Source organism: Aythya ferina (assembly GCF_964211825.1).
Source record: "Aythya ferina genome assembly, chromosome: 19".
NCBI lineage: Eukaryota > Metazoa > Chordata > Aves > Anseriformes > Anatidae > Aythya > Aythya ferina.
In genome coordinates this window covers 5,071,533-5,093,387 of record NC_140309.1, presented here as the reverse complement: position 1 = coordinate 5,093,387, position 21,855 = coordinate 5,071,533, and the positions used below count along the sequence as shown (strand labels likewise).

Sequence of the window (21,855 nt, the reverse complement as noted above, 5' to 3'; positions counted from 1 at the left end):
AAGTGTTTCAAAGCTTTAGTATTTATTGTTTTCTTTCTCCCTGTTAACTATTGGTGGTACCATTCGCTTTAGAGGTATGGACCAGAGCAAGGAATTCTTCCCAACTACTCTGCTGCCAAGTTACAAATATAACTGATAGACTTCTGCCCGCACGTAATGCTATTTTGCCCCATTTTTATGGTTTTGTTTTTTCTTTGTTTCATTAAAAGCAGATGTTTGACCGGGCAAGGTTTTACAGACTTCATTACCAGTAGCTGATTAAAATCAAAAGATGCACAGGAAATAAGTGAGTCTGGCCACTTTCTGCATCTGCTCTCATGTTGGAATGGAAGCTGCGCACTGCCTAAGGAGGGTAACTATCAGGGATCCTATAAATACATTTTAATCCCTATTTTCTCTCTAGATCATTTTATAAGTCCTTCCAAATATTTTTTCAATAGCTGTGATAAGCAACAGCATCCTGGGGTTATTATAAGTAAGAGCCTGGAAATGACAGAAGTTTTCTCAGCTCTTGTCAGAATTTCCCAGTGCTGATGGGCAATGCATGGCAATAGAGTTCATGTACTTACCCTTACCAAAATGGTGAATAGAGGTTGCCTTTGGCCTTACTGGAAGCATTAAGTGACAGTAAATTTGCTTTGTGCAGGACACTCTTCTGGGAAATAAAGGCATTCTCAACACTAAATTAGATTATTCTTAATTTAAATCTATGTTTATGCAAGTTTTCAGTTAACCTTAGGTTTAACATTTTAGGTCTCTATTTTGGTCTGAAGCTAGCAAGCCTAGGAAGAGAGAGACCTCACGAGGAAAGGCCTCTATTTTTTGTTCTGTCAATGTTTGTCTGTGTGTCATTACTCACAAGAAATGGCTCCTTATCTGTTATGCTGTCTTCTTAATTAAGAGGGCTCTGGTGTATAAAAGTGAAGACTGCAATGATCACCCAGTGGTTCTTCTGGGGATTAATGTTTCACTGTGGTATGTGTTGGGTCTGTCTGGGATGGAGTCACCTTTCCCTGCAGCAGCCCACACAGTGCTGTGCTCTGCACTCGTAGCTGGAGCAGCACTGGTATCACTCCTGTGTTGTGTCTATTGCTGCATAGTGCTTATTGTAGGACTTATTGTTTCTTTTGTTTCTTTTTCTCCCCATTCCCCTTCCCTTTAATTAAACCATTCTCATCTCAAACCTCAAGCTCTCTGTGTTGCATTTTCTCCCCCTTCGTCTTCGAGGAGAGGGGGAATGAGAGAGCAGTGGAGCTCGGCTGCCCACCCGAGTAAAACCACCACATGGTAGAAAGGTCAAAACATAGGTTAAATAGACATTTAATCCCATAGTTGTTTGTTTGTTTGTTTTTTCATTCCCAAATCCATGCAGATTTCACAGCCATTTTCTGCTATAATTGTGACAGAAGCATCTGCAACCCTCAAATGCAATAAATCCAGTTATCAGGTATACCAGTAAAAGCAATTTCAGCCAAAAAAAAAAAAAAAGTACAGGCAAAACCAGTTAAGTTGGTTAGCAAGACAGTGTCTTTGATGCATGTTAACTATAGTGCCTCACTTCCCTTGACCTCCACAAGCTGTTCTGTGTTTGAATAAATCTCAGCTACAAGAGGAAGCTCTGTTCCAGTGATGTGTTGCTTCCTCCTTTGTCTGATGTTAATGCAAAATGTGCTAACTCACAAAGGTTTTTCCCTTTCCCTTCCCTTTTCTCTTTTTCCTTTTTTCTTTTCCTTTTCCTTTTCCTTTCATTTATTTTTTTAAATTTATCTTTATTTTATTTTTTATTTTGAGAAGGAGGAAATAATTAGAGTGTCTTTCTCCTTTACAGCTCCGTGAGCATGTGCTGGAACAATAATTTCTCCTGCTATAACTTTTGAGGCAGAATTATGTGGATACAAATGAGGAGACTTCCCTATGAAATGAGTTATTTGGATAAATCCCTCAAGAAGTTTTCATAAAGTTGCATTTTGTTTCTTGATTTAAAATTGTAGGAGAAGACTCTGAACTAGTGTCCTTCCCCAGACAAAAGCATGATCTACATGCCTAGAAGTTTGGATATATGGATTAAATGTAAGTAATAATGAAAAAGGTGGAATTTACAGCATAGAATGTGTAAAGTTTATTTGCTCCTATCACAAGGCTAAAGTATGCTTACACTGAGTCCACACTGGGTTTTATGCCATTACCCAAGCAACATGAGAGAAAACATTTCAAAGCAAAAATGCTGGCTGAGGTGGTAAAAAGATGAGGTTACCAAAAAAAACACGTGGTATTTATTAAAACTCACAGAATGAGAATCTTCCAAGCAGATGTTTTCCAATTAAGTCTATAGTGAAGCAGGTGGTCCAATCGGTTTTGTTGGAGTTTTCTAGTAAGAGAGGACTGCTTGTGAAGCATACTTGACTCATAATTGTTGTTAGTCTGGATGGTTCAGTCTCTGGTTACATATTCGTTCCATAAAAAAGGGAGAGACAGACAAATTAAGTAACGGCTCATATTGTTTGTTTTGCCTGCAAAGCTTTGGAAAAAAGTTGGCAGGCCTGTCATGTATCGTTAATCCCTGATTATTCAGCTACTAAATTTTATTCTAAAATACTAAGTATTTCATAACACTATTTTAACCTATTACCTGTTGCTGCCCTAATGTTAATTACATCTAATTGTGGCCACAAACAACACACTGAGATAGAGTAGATTCAATAGACTGCAGGTGCAGACTTTCTCAAACTTCAGTGAGAAGTAGAGCACTGAGGTTTCCTTCTTTCTGGTCAGGACAGGATGTATAGCTGAAGGGAATAACAATTTGGTAAATTCATCAGTCAGGAGGACCATAATGCAAAAGTATACACGTTAGTAGATGAGTAATCTCTGGAGATTTGCTCTGTGGTCTTTTACGAGAACAGGGTAGACTATTGATTCTATAATACATCTGAAACTGAAAATCATGCTGAATTTTGCGCATGATTACATTACTTGAGTAGCTTGCTCTCATGACAGATCTGTCACTCTTTGGTTTAAACTGTAAATCAAACTGCCATCCCTACAGACACGCAACCCAGATAGCAATGTGTGAAGTCCAAGTCTGCCTTTACATATTATCAATGCAGAGTGGGTTCAAAACCAGAAGTGATTTATTGTGCAGTTGTGGTTCGGAAACCACAGTGACAAACCTTAAAAAGAAGACAGCCTCTTACCTAAGTTTATTTCCTTCTGCAGCTCCTTCATAGTTATCATCATTGTCTTTATGTCTCCTTGGAGTGGAACATTTCAGGCAGGTCCAGGCAGCTATTTGTTAGGCTCACTGCCTTGCTGAATTGCATTGTTTTATTTTCTGAACTTGTCAGACACTAAATTTACTGAGTCTTGTGGCAATCCATATTGCAGTTATTTGTAGAATCTTAACATTTTTGGATTTGTTTCCATCACATAGGTATAAAATACATAATGGCTATGCCTCAAAATGCTGACCATTTCCACATACATGTATAAACACACACACAAACATATATTCTCTTTTGGCTACTTTATGGTCTTTGTCTGCATGATGCATGTGAGAAGGAACATAGCACATGCAGCTTGATTCATTCCTCTTAAAATCAGTATTGGTAGACCTGGTCAACAATGAATGTTATTTCCATATTCGGTTCTTTCATACACTTTGTTGCTGTTTGCTGGTCAGGGGTTTAGTAAGCTTCCTTTTGTTTTATGAATAGAAATGCTTTGGAGTTAATCAGGATAATGAAATATTCCTCGATTTATATTTTATGGACAACTAGTTTCACTAATAATGGCCCTTCTGACCTAGCTCTCTGAGAAAGCTCTGGCAAAGCCTTCAAAGCTGTTCGTGGCTGTGACAGCCTCAGTATGCAGAATGTTTGATTTTGAAGGGGTATTTGGATGAATAAATACATTTGAAGGCTTTTTGCAGTAGATACTTAAGAATCCTTTCAGGGGAAACTGGAGGCTCTTACACCAGTTGTCTGTGAACAGCCCTGTCTAGATTGCAGGCACAGCATGTTTGTTGGCAGCGTCTCACCTGGATTTAATTAAACTGACAGGAGCACACCAGCGGCTGCAGTGCAGGCTGCTCCTGCGAGCCTTGCTTGGTAACGTAGCACTGCCTGTGAGCGCGCAAGGCACCTCGTTGTGAGCTGCCTCCTGCTCACACCACGGCCTTGCTGCTTCCTAATGAGCATGGCAGCACAGGTTGGGTTGTGGCCACATCAGGGTGGGTGCCTCAGTTCCACATGGAGCATACAGCACCAAGTGGAGCCCCACCAGGACCGCTGCCCAGGCGCTGAGTGGATGCCCGAACAGCCAGGACACGCTGGGCGAGTCACAGCTGAGGGCTCTGGATGAGTAACAGCCAAGAACTCAGTTGCACGCTCAGTTTGGAATAAGCCAGCTTCATAAGTGCATAAAACTGCCAGGGCTTGGCCTGCTGAGTGTCTGCCGACCAGTTCACCACCAACAGTGCTGCTTCCCCCAGCTGGTTCCAGTCGCGCTTCTCAGGTTCAGCCCTCACCACGTCTGCTACCACAGGCAGGTCGGGAATGGGGTAAGAAAATCTGCTGTGCGCATGGCTAGTGCCAAATGCCTCGCATAAACAGGGGCTGACTTGCTGCTGCCATAGAAGGATTTGGCTGCTGGTGGCCTCTTGCGTGACACGGCCACGAGACCTCGTGCCTAAAGGCACCGAGGGGAGAGGCGCTGCTGGAGGCAGTCTGCTGGGGCCAGCGAGCTGTGCCTGCACTGCTCGGCACTCCTGCAGGTGACACAGGCAAACACTGCCAGGACGTGGCATATCCTGACCGACAGAAAGCAACAGGTCAGCCAGAACAATACCTGGCTGTGAAGAAACGAGCTGTAAGCGTGCCTAAAAAGAAAAAAAAAAAAAAAAAAAAAAGTGAAATGACAGCGGGCAGCGCTCTGCAGCCCGCTTAGTAAAAGCGCACTGTCACAAAGCTCCGCAGAATTATTTGGCCTGGTGTGGCAGCGTGTGTGCATGTGTCTGTGTGTCTGTTTGTCTGTCTGTGTGTCTGTATGTCTGCGTGTGTGTCTGTATGTCTGTCTGTGTGTCTGTATGTCTGCCTGTGTGTCTGTCTCTCTGTGCCCGTGCCCTTGTGCGCGCTGGGCTCTGCCCGGCCGCCGCTCTTCGGGCGCCTCCCCGCGGCACGGCCCGGAGCAGCCCTGGCTGAGATAAAGCAGATCTGGTGTTTGCCTGCCCTGCCTTTAAAGCCAGCTGGTCTTCGGGCTAATTTCAGCATTTCTTCATTTATTTTTTTTTTTTTTACCCGCGGTTGTGGCTGCAGATAAACTTTTTAATTTCTACAGAGCGGCGCTGGTTCCTTGTCGCTTCCAAGCATAGTCAGTTCTTGACTTCGCTGCATTAATCAAGCAGTGGGATGCGTGGGTAGTTGCACTAACATCTACTTGCTGGAGGTTCTCTGGTCTGTAGTAGAGAAAAAGTAGCAGGGAAATACTGACTAGACGGCAACAACTGAGTACTGGTGTGGTAAAATGGCACATGGAATTGTTTTCAGAAGCAAGCTGACTTCAGTGGAACAACAAGTTGCCTTGTTGGACTGGGGGAGATGCCCGTAATTTATATCTAAATCCTCCCTTAGAAAGTTGAGAGCTAAGATGTTACCAAAAAAAAAAAAAAGTCCTCTCTTGAAATAAAATTAATGTAGATTTATTCGCAATTAAGTTTCACTGAACAGGACCGTGCCTTCTGGTTCGTGAAATGAGGATAGGATGCAATACTGCACTGTTAAGCACACAAAAGTAGGGAAGTCCAGATTTCACAAAATGGCCAAGAATGCTAGATGCCATTTCATTTTCAGTTTAGTCTGAAGTGTGAAACACATGGTCTTCAAAAAAAAAACCCAAAACACCACAACATAGACTCGTCTTAATCCATGAGTCACAAACCAATCTGTAATTGTTCCAATTAGCTGCCTCACGCTTAAACTCTTACAGTTTACTGTTGATTTTCACTTTAAACTTTCTTAACAGGATGCAAAAATAAATTACCCTCTGAAGCTGGTAATCCACAAAATGGCTCAAAAGACATGTGACTATTTTTCTAAAAAAAATTATATAATAGGACAAATCATGCTGGCAAAGTTAAACAAAAATATTTTTCAAATCTGAGTGGACAGAAGAAAGGCAGGGAAGAAAGGCATCTGCACAGAACAGAGAAACCAGAATGCCTTCCTGTGTCCTTTCTTCCCCTTTCAGTCCCCTTTTTTGGGGAGAAAGGGGAAGAAATCCTGTTGCTCTGTTCAGAACTGTGGAACATGCATGGTTCCAGCAAGGGAGCAGAGGAGTGCAGGTTGCTTTTTTATTTGGTGTCATTCCCACACCCCTACCCCAAACAGAAAGTAGTCTGCAATGTGAGTTGTTTGCTTAAATTGCTGATTTAACCTAAAAGTTCAGGATCTTCATGGAAAGGATTCTGTCCTAGGGGCAGATCTGGCCACTGCAAAGCAGATGGGAGCTAACAGGGAGAAATGACTGGTTAGGTGGCAAGGACAAATGTTTTTGTTTGTTTGTTTGTTTGTTTGTGTTTTTTTTTTTTTTTTTTTTTCTATTTTAATGGAGACAGATATGTGTGTGAGTGTATGATGTGGTGGTAAAGATCTGAGTTGCAGAGAAAGCAAATGACTTGTCCAGAGCAGCACAAGAAGTCTGTGGTAAAACAGGGCTCAAGTCCACAATAGGTAACTGGTCTACTGAACCAGCTTCTCTAGCTTCCTTTTTTTCTTTCCCTCTCTTCTGTAGAAAGGCTGCTTTTAGCTCTAACAACTCACTGAGACCTTGGCAAAGATTGTTAATAATTTTTTTCATACATGATGTCTCAGATCATTGTAGAACTGTGCACTTTTATTTCTTGGATGCACAATGGATTATTTTGCTTCTGTTTAAGTTGTCTTCTTCTATAGCACTTTTGATTAGCAAAAACACAGGACTAAAGCTTTTTTTTTTTTTTTTTTTTTTTTTAAGTTCTTCCTACAGAGAGGAACATTTAATTTCAGTTTTTAGTGGCTGGGCTTCATCACCGGAAATGACTATAGTGATTGAAGTTCCTCATAGCTTGAACGCAAAATTGACTTGTAGCTTGTTGCACTAAGGAAGCACTTTATAATACATGGTGCCTTTCTGCGCTGGGAAATATGCAGAACCCGAGTGCACATGAAAGCACAGGCTTGCAGTCCCAGCCACATCCTGAGGAGCAGAATTATGGAGCTACTGAAGCACATGAGAGACAAGGTCCATTTGTGTCAGTGTTAAGGAACAGTCCAGCAAAGAGAGATTACCTGACAGTTGGTGTGCTATGCTATGCGAATTTAATAAATTTCATGGACTGGTTTATTGTACCAGGTGAGAGTCTATTTCCTCTTTCTAAGGAAAAAGAAATTTCTCAACAATTCTACTTATTCCTTAGCTACAAATGTTTCGTAATGTAATGGTATACTTCTAAATGTCAGTTTAATCTTTCTTGCTTAACTGCTTTAGCCTGTTGCTCATGCTCTCTATGAAATTTGCAACTATACATTTGAAAGATGAATAAATGATCTATTAGTTATTAGTTGTTAATAGAACTCTTATACAAATCATGTTTGTTAAATGCTTAAGAGTCGTAGTTTTAAAGCTATGTTACAAACAGACTTTGGTATACAGAGCAAATAATCTATTTTCGTGTCTGGATTCCAGAGCTATGACTAAGAAACTTCTCTTTATTGTGTACAGCAGCTTACGAAGCCTTCCTTGGTTTAAATACATTAGATGTGGTATTCCTGTATCTGAAGTGATGACATTCCCTCCATTGAAAGTACAAAAAATTATGTTATCATTGTACAAGTTTGTCTAAGGAAGATTTAGCTTCCTTATGAGCTTGTGGAATGTGTGTGATTTCTTCAATGAAAAGTGTAACGTGACAGTGTAAAAAGAATGGAAACCCGTTTCTCTAAGGATCACCTACCAAATTTAGAAGTTGTTTTCTAATAAATAATATCCTTCTTCCAAAACATTTGTTTTTGATCTAACCATGAACAACAAAGCATTTCTTCTATTAAACTAATGGGATTTTTTTTCCACTCATGTAAACTGTGGCCTGTATGAATTCTTTTGCTTAGAATCACCTCTAAGCATCTATCAGGCTTCCAGGGATCTTATTCAGAAACGTACAGGAAACACTTGCGAGCTCGCTGCATTTTACTTCTGAGTGTCCTGGAAATCATAAATGTTTTAGAACCTTGTGAAAACCTCAAGGATGGATTACTAAATCTGGAATTAGTATCTAGTGTTAGTACACAAACTAGTTATTTTTACTATTTAGACCATTAAGAAATTTAAGACATTCAGTCAGTATCTTTAAAAATTGAGAGGCTAGTGGGTTTAGGAGTTAAAACTTTCTTCTACTGAACATTTATTAACCGCACATGTAAGAGGGAAGGAAACAAGTAGGGGTGCACGCTGAATGATATTGCAAGACTGCTTGTGAAAAAAATCCTGTGTATGAATGCTGTTGTCGAGTAACTTTCCCTGGAGAAGGGTAGGGGACAGGAGAGGACAAAAATACCTTTGAGCAAGAACTGGAATGCTAGGAGGGTATGCACTTGGAAGTATGAAGTGTCAACAGTCATTTGGCTCATTCCTGGCTTTGAACTATTCTTTGACTCCCGTACATGCAGAGTTTAAAATTTTTAAGAAGGCCTGCGAAGTAAAGGTGGCCTACCAGCTGACACGCTCAGTTCCCTTTGGGGACTTGTAAAATCCAAGAGCAGAGGTGGGGGTTATATCCAGGCCCTTGAAATAACAGGCATCTATTTTAATTATAATATATGACTAAAGCACTTTTTCATCATCTCTGTGACCTCTTAATCCATGAGGGAATTCTGTTTACAAAACGCAGTCCGTATCACAGCAATCTACTCTTATCTGCTAGAATTTAGCTGCAGTGCCGAATTCTTGCATCAGTACTTTTGAGTTTGGCTCCCATAGATAAGATATCTTGTTAAATGTAAGTTAACAGGAAGGTAAAAAAGCAGAGGCTCGAGTACTTGTTTAAAAGTAATCTGGTGGCAGTTAAGAGGTTGTGGTTTCCAGGCAGTTTTGCTCACAAGATTTGACAGAGTTTTAATTGATCTTCACGTGGTAAATAAGCTCTTCCATTTAGTTGTCTGCTAGAACTGAGACTTCAAGTCATTAAAAATAGTGATCGTGCAGAGTTTTGCCCCTCTAATCTGTTGCTCTGTTCCAAGCTGCTCACATCAATGCCTTGGCATTTGCCAGTATCTGGTCAGGCCAGTCGTTCAGTTGTCTGGAGGGGATAATGTTTTAATGGTGCTCGGTTTGAACATCGGTTTGAGCTGAAATTGTGGTTCAGACCAGGTCTTTTAATAGCTGTGGTTTGTAACAAATAATCCAGTAGTTAACAGCTGAAGTTCCTGTAACGCAGTATTTCTGTGTGTTGATAATCACCTACCAGGAGAGTAGATACTGTCCATTGCTGTGTTTTAATTCTGCCAATTTCCCTTGCCTAAGGCAGGCCTTTAGCAGGTATTTGCTGTTCTGAATGAGGTCATAGACTTTAACTTCTGAGACCACTCAGGAAACTCTAAATATGTTCAATAGTCATTGAGAAACAGCTATAAAACCCCCAGTGCCGCTGTTAGGCTAGACCTTGGTCTGTACTGACTTGAAGTCCCATCAGTAAATAGTGAGGAGACTGATTACACTGCAGCCACGAGGGCTGTGGGAGAGCACGCATTTAGCTTTAAACTAGCTGTCTCAAGAGTGCTTTTCAGTTGGCTGCAGCAGTACAGGACATGGCATTACATTTAAAATCCACTGTAGGAGCAGAGGAGATACCTCTTGCTAACCACACCCTGAGCTCCATTCTGCTGCAGATCAGCTTCTAGAGGCAGGGCCGACAATTTCACAGAATGCGTTGTCTTAAGTGGTGGCTCCATCCCTGAATAACATTTTGATTTAGACTATAACAATGGCAAAAGTAAAGCTGCATGAGAACACACGTCTGTGTTGAGATCTTTCAAGGTCATCAAAGTATGGTCATTCAAAATAATATCTTTGGCTGTTTTTACTTTCTGTTTCAGAAATACAATGCAAAAATGCAGGCTGGGTGTGATGGTAGATCTGCAGCCTTGGAATGACAGAGAGATGAAAATGAGCTTTTTGTCTCAGAAGCATTCATGCATCCATGAAGTGCCTGATCCATGGATCTTCCCTCCGATTATTACTTTTGTATCTTGCTTCCACACTTTTTTACAATTCTTCTAACCTTTTCATCAGCTATTGAATAGTTAGAAATTGAGATAGAATTTCTGTCTGCTATTTATCACAAATAGAAACAATCACTTTTGGAGAAGTGTGTCTCTTCACCATCACCACTAAAAAAATGTTAATTTGTAAATCCACAGTTATTTACATCTCAGCTGATCTCTGCAAAACTGTCATGGAACCATAGTCCAATCAAAATAACTTCTCTCTGAATTACAGTAGTATTTCCCTGGCTGATTTTGCCACCATTGGCTAATGAGGACTGTAGCCATCTGCATTCTGAAAAATCCAATACTCATTAATTTGAATGTTGTATATTCTGAAACTGTTAGCAGTTTCAACAAGAAATACAACGGTTGTGATTGCAATAGTCAGTAAACTGACTCTTGTAAGACTATATAGATAGTGGAAGATCATGCATTTTATCTACAGTGATAAGAAATTTTAATTCTCTGTGTATCTAAGTTTGTGGTAATGGTTTACGTGTAAACTGGGAAGCTAAATGTGCTGCCGTTCTTGCAAGCCCTCTTCTTGAAATGAATCTTTGAGTTGGCAAATGAATTTATTCACAAAGAATAAATAGTGTACTTTGCTGTCAATCAGTGTTTGACTCTGTTGCAGGGATCCTGTTGGATATACAGAAATACTTTAATCTCAGAGATGAGGAGGCAGGTCTACTGCAAACAGGTAATAAAATCTTTTGAATTCAGATAGCTTGCTTTGCCTAGTGTCTATATGGTCTGTTCCTAAAATACAGTCTGTAACTTATCATTTCTAGTTCCTACTTGTGTATGGTATTACTCTTGTGGGCAGGCAGACTAAAATGTGAAACTGAAAGTCTTTGGTTCAAGAAAGACTAGGCTTAAGTTCTTCAAGAATCCCACAGCATGTATTAAAGAATTTCTCAGTTAAGAAATATAGAACTTGAGCAATTCATGCCTGTTTTATTTTATATGTATATATACATCTATGTTCTTGTCTAATTGCCTACTATTTCTTCAAAGTCAGCCTGCCTTCAATCTTTACACTAAAAAATAAATTGAGTTTGTCTGAGGGCTGAGAAGAACCATAAGAGTAATTTGACCAATATTGTACTTGTGCCTTCTTGGATTTCTAGCCTTCATCTTGTGTTACATGGTGGCTGCCCCCTTCTTTGGATACCTTGGTGACCGGTACAACAGGAAAATCATCCTTGGAGCTGGTATTTTCTTCTGGTCTGTTGTAACATTAGGAACCTCATTCATCAGTGAATCGGTATGTTGCTTTTTTAGAGGATACAAATAAATCATCTGCATATATCTGCAGGACTTGATAGAGTCCTCCTTTGATCACATTTGGAAAAGCTGTCAGTGAGCACTTGCTCCCCAAGCCTGGACTATATGGACTTTGTGCTGGAATGCTTTATAGGATGGTAAAGTCCAGCCGAGGCAATGGAGCACCTACACATTACTGTTGCAATTGATGGGATCTTATTTCTCTCCCGCATTCTATTGATTATGACATTAGGGTGTAATGCATTTTCTAGCAAGCCTGGATAATTTATTGACCATATCCTGAAATTCTGTTAGTCTGTCACTGTAAGAAGGAAACAGCAGTGGGATGTTGAGGGAAGTAGGTGTGAACAGATGGGCTATAGACAAAAGGCAGCTGAATTCTTATCTGCTATGCTATATTTGACCCACTAAAATACACCTCTTTAGCAGTAAGATTTCTTTCTTGGACTTTTTTGGACTATAATATATCTTTTGTCTGCAGTATCACTGGATGTTCTTTCTTTCACGGGGACTAGTTGGCATTGGCACAGCCAGTTATTCCACAGTAGCACCTACCATCATTGCAGACCAATTTGATGAGGGAAAAAGGACCACAATGTTATCTGTCTTCTATATCTGCATTCCAGTGGGAAGGTTGGTTTTCTTGATGGTAATTGACTTGCCTTTTGAAATTCTGTGTGACCAGGCCTGTAATTCAATATACCCTCAACCTTGATTAAACACATTTTTACATATATCTGCATTGGCAAAAGGATTTGTCACTTAATAGCATCTTTAAATAGCACTGATTAGGTTTATTTCTGTATTTACATTGAAGGAAAAATTGCTTTTTTCCCTCAAATTTAAGGGAGAATCTAAACTCTGAAGACAGATAAGCTTTGTATAAAACATTAAATCAATTCTGAAAGAAATGTGTGTGTGAGAGTAGTTTTTTATTTGTTTGTTTATTTGAGAACAAGCTTTCAGATATTTGTTTACTTTACTTGACAAATTTTTGAGATCCCTTCATTAAACATCTTCCAAGGAAGAACTGGCACTTTCCTCTCCTCTTTTAGTTAAAGTGGCGTGTGTGAAAGAGAGGCAGAAAAGGACTTTGTAAATGGTTCATATTCTTTATTAGAGCAGGCAGTCAAGGTTGAGGCCTGAAGCCAGATTAAAACTAAAGGAATTCCTGCAGGGTGTATTTCACATGGCTAGCGCAGAAAGGAGCAAATAATAAAGCACTTTGTAGGCTGCCTAATCTAGGTTTGCAGTGTCATCCTACAGAACATATATTCCCCGTGAAATCTGGGACATTATTACCACTGTCTAAAGGCTGCTCTGACTTTAGACTCTCTTTTTAATACCCATTTGGAAACACACTAGCACAGACCATGGGGGTTGTTTCTGCTTACCTATTTTGAAAACTATGACAGAACACTCCCCAGTGCTCTCCTTAGCCAGTGAGACATGTCATGTCAGCCAGAAGAGTTCATTAGTGCCTGCTGATAATCCCTTTCTGTTGCTTACAGTGGTCTTGGTTATGTCTTAGCATCCAGCATGGCAAATGTCACAGGTGACTGGCACTGGGCATTCCGGGTGAGTTATTCACTTTCACTCATGGGGCTGAGCTGTTCATTGTAAAATCGTAATTTTGGCTGGGGTTTGGATTACTTGTGTTCTTTGTATAGAGTTGAGTGGTGGAGGAGCTTTCTATTCTCTGACTGGTCATGAACTTGGTGTTTAAGAGAACTCTTCCTGCAAGACAAATGGAATACTTATGCCTAGCTCCTGCAGAATGAAAGCAGGCATAGGGGAAATTGTACAGCAGCCAGGGCAGGTGTTGTACCTCATACCTGAGGACACGCTTGGAATGGTTATCAGTGCACCAAGATATCCTCAAACAGAGGAAACTGAAGGTAAAATGATCTTTGTACTGGTAGCACCAGTATAATTCTTCAGGAAAATAAAGGGAAGGTAGCCAGGTTATTTTTTTATTTCTTTTCTGAGATGCTGTTAGGAATAACTTCTAGTATTTGAGGGTTTCAAGAAAAAAAAAACAAACACTTCTGTTTTGGTCATGTCATCACGATGTCTCCACATATTGAGCACCTAGTGCTTTGGAAATACTTTTTCCAGATCCTCCTAACTTATCTATAAAGTTAAGTACCAATTACAGGATATGTGAGGAAGAATGTTTACTGGTATGACAGTCTTTTATGGCTGCATCCTTTGTGATCAGAGTACTCCAATATAGTTTTCTTTATGTTTTCCTCCAAAATCACAGAATCACAGAACCATTAAGGTTGGAAAAGCCCTCCAGGATCCTCTGGTCCAACCACCCCTTCTACCACCATCACCCACTAAATCATGTCCCTAAGCACCACATCCAATCTTCCCTTAAACACCCCCAGGGATGGTGACTCCACCACCTCCCTGGGCAACCCATCCCAATGCCTAACAACTCCTTCTCAGAAGAAATTTCTCCTAATTTCCAACCTGAAACTCCTCTACCACAACTTGAGAGCCATTCCCTCTTGTCCTGTCACTAGTTGTCTGTGAGAAAAGGCTGATCCTCAGCTCCCCACAACTTCCTTTCAGGTAGTTGTAGAGAGCATAAAGTCCTGAGCCTCCCCTTCTCTAGACTAAACAATCCCAAGCAATCATGTATCTGTATGATGGGGAGAGGGAATCTATTGTCCTTCCTCCAAAGTCACCATAAACTACCAAAATCCACTCTTCTTCTTTACAAATATGACTTGTAGACAGAAAGTCACATTAATAATTAATTCTGATCAATCTGTAATTCTCCAATATGTAATTCTAGCATTGAATCTAAATTGCTGTGGAGTTTTTTTCTGTAAGAAAAAAGGTATCCTGGACATAACCACCTTTGTGTCTATAGGTAACTCCTTGCCTGGGAGGTATAGCACTGGTTCTTCTGATTAAACTGGTCCCTCACAAGATCCAGAGAAGGACAGAACCACACAGAGCATTGAGCATCTCTGGCACAATACGAGTAGCAGCTGAAAAACCTGGTGTCCAGAGATCTGCCAAGACTACTTGGTGGCAAGATGTCATATCACTTGCCAAGAAGTAAGTGATTTAACAACAAAGGTTTCTTCCACTGAAAAATGACCGTTCCACTATTAGAAATATGGCCTTTGAATTCTGCTCAGCTCCTCTGTACTACATGCTGTATGCAAGATGTTTGACACCATTAATGAAAGCTTTCTTCCACTCATTTACAGAAGTAGTGTGTAAGAGATTCAAATTTTCTTTTTTTTTTTCTTTTTTTTTCCCCTACTATCCTGCCATTTTGAGGAGGGCGAGGAAGGAAAAGTTATGATGGCAGTGTGCTCCTGTTTAAATCCAATTCTACTTTTCTACTAAGTTTCCCCTTCCCTCTTGCTTTAACATGTAGGGTAGGCTAGATAGGTAAAAGTGCACATTTTGCAGGTGTAACTTTATCTGTAATTCTTCGTGCCCACAGAAGGTTATCAGCATGTCTCAGGCAATCTTTATATGGTATTGGAGAGCCTGCTGTGCCTCTGATAAAAGAGGTCAGATTCTGCAAGACCCCAATATGGTTTAAAAAGTAATTGTATGTGTGTTTCAACCAGCTAACCCGGGTTAGGCAGATGACCTCTTGCTTGTAACCGCACAAAACTTAAAATCAACACCATCTGACCTGCAGGATGAAGTAAAACACTGATTGCAGCCAGGTTACCCTGTAGTTAGTGAAAACCCTCCCAGGGTCAGGGAGTAAAAGATGGATCTGGTTTGAGAACAGCAGGTGCCGCTGTGCACCTGCGCCAGACCTGCTCGACACTGCCTGTGCCTGCAGGCTGCTTTCCCAGGAGTCCCGATTAAATGCTTTTAGTTAAAGACATGCACCTCTTGCCTCCCTGTGAGATTTTTTTGGAGTGTTCCTCTTCTGGAGGAGCCAGCATTTTCTAATTGGTGATTAGATTTGCATCCAATTTGCATCTGGAACAGCAAGTACATTAGAAATCCTGTTTGTTGGATCACAATTTGAAGGCAGCAGCAGTCTGAGGTGAATCAAAGAGGAACCTTCCTGACATTTCAGCAGCCAGACTAATGTCAAAGTTGTTTTTCCTGTGACAATGTTCCTTATAACCTCCAGCAATGTTGTAAAAATAGATTCTCATTTTCTTTTCCTTTTGGTACTGATTCCCAAAGCATAAGGACATACTCTTTAAAGCCAGGTGGTTCCACACTTAATTAAGTGCAAGAGCCATTTATCTTTAAAAGATGAAGAATTAGATTCATATCCTAACAAATCTTCTTGTCCAGTGGTCAGCTGGTCATTTGCAGCACTGTGAAGCCTTAAGGCTTCAAGACTCCTCATTGACCTCAAAGGAGACTTTCTATAAACTATTAGCTAGAAAAGGACCAGTAAAAAGTTGATTTTCTACTACAATGGGGCAGTAAGGTGACGTGGTTTGGACAATTTAAAAATGTTTCTTCTTTTATCTGCTAGTTCTCTGTGCAGACTGAAAGTCAATTTACTCAAGTAGAGTTAAGCAGTGATCGAACCACTGCATCTTAACAGTTTGAAAGACCCAGAAGTTATTCTCATTTATATTGGTTACACAAGCACCTGAAAACCATCCTAAGGCATTTAGGCTTGCACATAGAACCCTTTCATTTAGCTACTAAGCCACTAAATTGTTGCCCACTCTCTGTTGTTGCAGTTCTACTAACAAAAGGTCACAATTGTTTTAGCAGAAGTTGACAATAAAATCTGCAAAAGACCATGGCTGGGATTTAACATGAAATCAATGGTCATACTCTTCACTCTAACTAGTATTTTGCTGTCAAAGTTCATAGATAAAGTGTCATCAAAATGCCTATCTTCAAGTGAGTGCATTTTGATTATAAGATACCTAAGTGGACTGTTTTGTTATCGCTTGAAATCCTGGATAGTGCACATAGGCACTCACATCCCATTCTTTAAAATTCTCTCATTTCTTTCTTTTGACTTTCAGTTGCAGTTTTGTCTGGTCCTCGCTGGGTTTGACTGCCATGGCCTTTGTTACTGGAGCGCTGGGAATGTGGGTACCGATGTTTCTTTACAGGGCTCAGGTTGTCCAGGGCACTGTATCACCATGCATCGAAAAATCATGCAATTCATCTAACAGGTGAGGTGTGTGCAACTGTGGAAATACACATGGAAACACTGTACAGTGCTAAATCACAGTTTGTTTCCAAAGACAGAAGGTAGGATGTGACTGTGAATACTTTTTGTGAAGGCAAATGGGTGTGAATGTTAGACTAAATTGCTTCCAGGTATGCTGAGACACTCCTATTTATTTGTTTGTCTATAATCATGCAGTTAACTGGAAAGATGCTGCCAAACCTATTTAAGTAAAGAGGAAATAAGCAGTAACAGCAACATTTACAAGGAAAAAACCTCACCTGTAGAAAGGAGATTTCAGTTGACTATTGACTCTGTACCCCAACTAACTTAAATACGCATTTAAGCATGTTTAAGTTTTACATTTTTGTAACTTTGCTATTACCTTCCTGATAGTCTGTTTTTAAAACTACTCTCATGTTGGCTAGATGATTGTGAGTCCCAGCATGAAGCAAGCTTGATGAATTTGATCTAGTATCGTATTGCATCAAAACAGGATAATTTGTGAGGAACTGCCAGCAGAGCTCAACTTACAGAGACAGTCCAGACCAATAGAGATGCATGAAAAAAGTGTCAAATGTTGAGCTGGCAAGGTGAATTTGCAACAGGAGAGGAATCTGAAGTAATCATAATACATGTACAACTTGGTGGAGGTCTCTTTTGCCCAGCTTGGAAGAGAATTCTTTTCCTTACAGTGTGTTGTCCAGAACAGAAAAAGATATTCAGTGTTGCCCTTGAGTCTTCATAGCTGACCTTAACAACACTGAGCACTGTTGTACTTTTCACCTATGTACTGACTCCCTACCAGTGGCCTCCATGCAAGTGTCCCTACATTTCTTCTGGAAGTATCCAGATCTGGTTTCAGTCCCTATCTTCATGATGGATTTCCAAGAACTGCCTGCTTACAATCTTCTCTTTCCACATAGACAAGTAAAGGCAAAAACAGTAACCAAAAACTGTTATTTTTTTTTCTTCCCAAGGGAATAACCAAGTCAACTCAAAAGTTGTTTCTGAGTTGTAGCATAACGAGATGACTCGCCTGATAGGAGACAACCACTGCAGCAAGGCCTTAAATGTACACATTTTCCCCTTCCTGCTTCATTTTCAATACAGACTTGAGCTCAGTCTGAAGGGAGCTGTCCAGTCATCCACAGGTACCTCAATGGGAAATGCAGTTGTCCTTCCATGGATACCACCACTGGCACGTTATTTAATAGTGAATAATGCTGAGGAAATGAGTGAATTAGGAGTTTGGCTCAGGGTAGGCAGAGAGGGGAAGCTGAACCTTCAGATACCGTTTAAATACTTCATTTTTTAAGCTGATGATGTTAATCTTATGCTTTCTAATCCTCCTTCTCAATTATTATTCCACAGTAGTGTTGTTAGAGCAGACATAGTCCCCAGGGAAGCAAAAGGGAGCACCTGATAGTTTAACCTCATGTACTGCATCTTACAGGATGCTTTAAAAATAACCTTGGCATAAGCTAGTGCCAGAGGCAGCATAAGGCTGATTTTAGACCGTTATTCCAGGGGGATAGAAAGAAAAATAATATAAACAGTTATGTCAGCCCTGTAGCTGACAATGCTGGGAGAACTGAGATGCACATTCCCAGACCTGCCCAGGGATACTTTAAGGACGCTGTCCCCTCTGGCCATTCAGCAGTTGTAGGCTTTTATTAAGGATAAGGCCATGTCACTTGGACTCCCTGGAAACACAAATTCAAATAGCACCACAGCTGACTCAGGTCTCAATCCTTTCAAGGTAGATGAATAGGCACTATGAAATTTTTATTCTGGTCTTTGTGCAGACACCTTCAAACAGATCAGAGAGGTGTGTGAGCATTCTCAAACCCTAAAAGATCCCATAGAGTCCTTTCCCTGGGATTAGGCTTCGCTGCTTCCCTTTTCCCTGTCAATTGAGCTGTGCTCTGGTTTAGTTTTGGCTGTTCCCTTTTCTTCCAGGTGTAGGTTTATTTCAACTGAAGCATATAACACATAAGTTTTCTAAATACAATTACACAAATGCTTAGATAAAGTAATGTCACCTTGTTACTTGCCTCTCCTGGACAAATCTGCAAATTACTTATTCTGTCTGTTCAATCTATATTGTCACTAATAAGCTATAGTGAGTGACGGATCAGGATCATGAAAAACTTACAGAGTACAGCTGTGCTTAAGATTTGTTACCTAGTATAGCAGTATTGTTTTTTCTTGTAGAACTACTGAATTCTTCCTAATCAGCCAGAAGGAGATGAAAAAGAGGAATCACAGAATCACAGCAACCTGAGTATCTCAGGTTGGAAGGAATCCACAAGGATCATTGAATCCAACTCCTGGCTCCACACAGGACTACCTAAAATTTAAATCATATGCCTGAGAGCACTGTCCAAATGCTTCTTGAATCCGTCAGGCTCATTTCCTTGACCATTTCCCTGGGGAGCCTGCTCCAGTGCCCAACCGCACTCTCAGTGAGGAACCTTTTTCTAATATCCAACCTGACCTCCCCTGTCCCAGCTCCATGCCATCCCCTCAGGTCCTGTCGCTGTCCCCAGAGAGCAGAGCTCAGCGCCTGCCCCTCCACTCCCCTGTGAGGGAGCTGCAGGTCGCCGTGAGGCCTCCCCTGGGCCTGCTGTGCTCAACAAACCCAGGGACCTCTGCTGCTCTTCATATGTTGTGCCCTCTAAACCCTTCACCATCTTTGTTGCCCTCCTTTGGACACTGTTTAATAGTTTTATGTCTGTCTTATATTGTGGCGCCCCAAACTGCACACAGTACTCGAGGTGAGGCTCCACCAGTGCAGAGCAGAGACAGTCACTTTCCTCAGCTGGCTAGCAATGCTGTGTTTGCTGCACACCAGGATATGGTTGGCTCTTTCTCACTTGTATTCAACTTGCCTTCGACCAAAACCCCAGATCCCTTCACAGGGGGGCTGTTCTCCAGCCTCTCATCCCCCCATCTGTATCTATGTCATATCCAGGATTACCCTGTCCCAGGCACAGGTTGTGGCTTTTTCTCCTGTTAAATTTCATATGGCTGGTGATTGCCCAGCCCTCTAGTTTACCAAGCTTCTTCTCTGCAAGGCTTCTCTACTCTCAAGAAGTCAACAGCTCCTCCTAATTTATTATCATCCGCAAACCTAGTATTCATTCAAGTCTGGCTTCCAGATCATTTATAAAAACATTGAAGAGAACTGGCCCTAAAATGGAACCCTGGGGAACCCCACTGGTGACTGGCTGCCAGCCTGATGTAACCCCATTTACTATAACCTTTTGAACCTGAGCATTCAGCCAATTGTTCACCCATCATATCATGTACTCATCAAGGTATATGCTGGACATTTTATCTAGAAAGATAGAGTCAGAGACAGTATCAAAAGCCTTGCTAAAATCCAAAAAATCACATCTGCTGGCTTCCCTTGGTCAACTAGATGGGTAACATTGCCCTAAAAGAAAATTTAGATAATTAAACAGGACTTTCCCCATGTGAACCTGTGTTGGTTATGACCGATAACTGCATTGTCTTTCAAGTGTTTTTCAATAACTTCCAGAATAATAATTTTACTAGGCATTGAAGCAGATGCACTGTAAATTAAAGGAACAGATCATATCCTAACTGGTTACTTTGCTTTGCATTTGGAAAAAGCTTAGGGCAGTGTACAAAAACTTTCCACATAGCGCTCTGAAAAATTTAGAAGCACTTGTGCTCAGAACACTATGCTTCGGTCACCATTCGCCTCAGGGGAGTTATGATGCATTAAACAATCAGTGGCACCACTAGTCTTGTTTCAAGAGACTTGCTTTGTCATTAGGATCTCATTTGGGACAGAAAGAAAAGCATATATGGAAGTCCCTCTGGAACCTGAATCTTCTATGCTATTTGAACACATACTTTTAATAACTTGCTGTTCCTGCAGAACACGTTTGCATTTGCAGACGCACAAAGCTGGGTGGCACTTGAAATTTTACATTCAGAAAATGTGACATGGACCTCCTATTGGTTAACTATTCTTTGAACAGTTTTGGGTAGTGGTAGCTGTTTCCCATAATCAGAGAAGTGAGTTACCTCAGCTGTGCTAACCGGAGGGCTGTATTTTAGATGTATGTAATTCCACGTGATAGGATCTCTTCCAGGACAGCAGATTGTGATACAGAGTTATTCCATCTGTGTTTTAGGGATGACTGGGTAAATTTGTTCCTAGGCTAACCGACCTATGTCTCCTCTGAATCACTGGGTGTCCAAAGCAGATTGTACTCAGAAGAGTCCTCCTCGAGGCTGGTTGTGTAACACCTGCTCTGTAAATGGGAGAATATCTGTTCTGCAAGATCAAGTCTCAGTTGCAGGGGGCGTAGCTGCAATTGAGGCATTGGGACTAAATCCATTTGGAAGGAGTGGGAAGGTTAGGTCAAGTAAAGTAAAATCCAAGTTGCCCACTAAAGATTTCTCTGAAACTGAAGGTATAACTTAAGGCTAACAATGGGCTAACAATGGGACACCCAACACCAGCCTTTTTGCAGACTATGATTTTACTGTGCTCAACTGTCTCCTGTGCTTTGTCAACAGCCTTATATTTGGAGGCATCACCATTGGGACAGGAATCTTGGGTGTTGTTGCTGGGGCAGAAGCTGCAAGAAGATTAAGGAAGATAAACAACAGAGCTGATCCTCTGATCTGTGCCACAAGCATGTTTGTTTCTGCTCTGTGCTTGTTCATAGCGCTGATGATGGCCCAGAGGAGCATCACTTCCACTTTTGTAAGTGCCAATCTGTCTATCGCTAGCAAAACGTCTTCTGGGATCCTGGGGAGACAGGGAAAGGGGGAAAGGAGGAGAAGGATTGATATTGCTGGATTCCTGCAGTCATCTAGATCATTACAAAGGTTCAGCAAATGAGACAAAGTGGCCCACTCGCTAGGCAATGTGCATGTTGCTCTGGTATTACCTGCAGTGTCAGTCTGTCTTGGGAGGGCCCCCAGTGTGCGTTACTTGTCCTAGTAAGGAGGGCAGTCAGTCAGAGCATTATAAACTGGAACTCAGGATCTATGCAATCTGCCCGGACTAGAGAAGAGGAGAGGAGTAAGCCTATGTAGTTAAAGGAAGTCTTGATCTTATGTTAATTTTTAATGCTATGTGACTGA

At 41.0% G+C, this 21,855-nt stretch overlaps 1 protein-coding gene across 5 annotated transcripts in view; it reads left to right on the top strand.

Moving 5' to 3' along the window:
* LOC311421246 (protein spinster homolog 3-like) overlaps nucleotides 1-21,855 on the top strand; it is a 44,141-nt gene that overhangs the window by 9,113 nt on the left and 13,173 nt on the right. For 3 of the 5 annotated variants that reach the window (XR_014684765.1, XM_084492931.1, XM_084492933.1), the window contains exons 5-14: nucleotides 213-352; nucleotides 1,829-2,070; nucleotides 7,009-7,386; nucleotides 10,930-10,995; nucleotides 11,426-11,562; nucleotides 12,064-12,215; nucleotides 13,094-13,160; nucleotides 14,467-14,657; nucleotides 16,574-16,726; nucleotides 21,283-21,472. Coding sequence is in view for 4 of the 5 variants with exons in the window: in XM_084492931.1 (XP_084349057.1) it covers nucleotides 7,179-7,386; nucleotides 10,930-10,995; nucleotides 11,426-11,562; nucleotides 12,064-12,215; nucleotides 13,094-13,160; nucleotides 14,467-14,657; nucleotides 16,574-16,726; nucleotides 21,283-21,472 (1,164 nt within the window). In the remaining variant the exon portion in view is untranslated. Of the gene's footprint in view, nucleotides 1-212; nucleotides 353-1,828; nucleotides 2,071-3,843; nucleotides 4,559-4,918; nucleotides 5,368-7,008; nucleotides 7,387-10,929; nucleotides 10,996-11,425; nucleotides 11,563-12,063; nucleotides 12,216-13,093; nucleotides 13,161-14,466; nucleotides 14,658-16,573; nucleotides 16,727-21,282; nucleotides 21,473-21,855 lie in introns of those variants that run through there. The other 2 variants (XM_084492932.1, XM_084492934.1) reach the window with 2 other exon arrangements.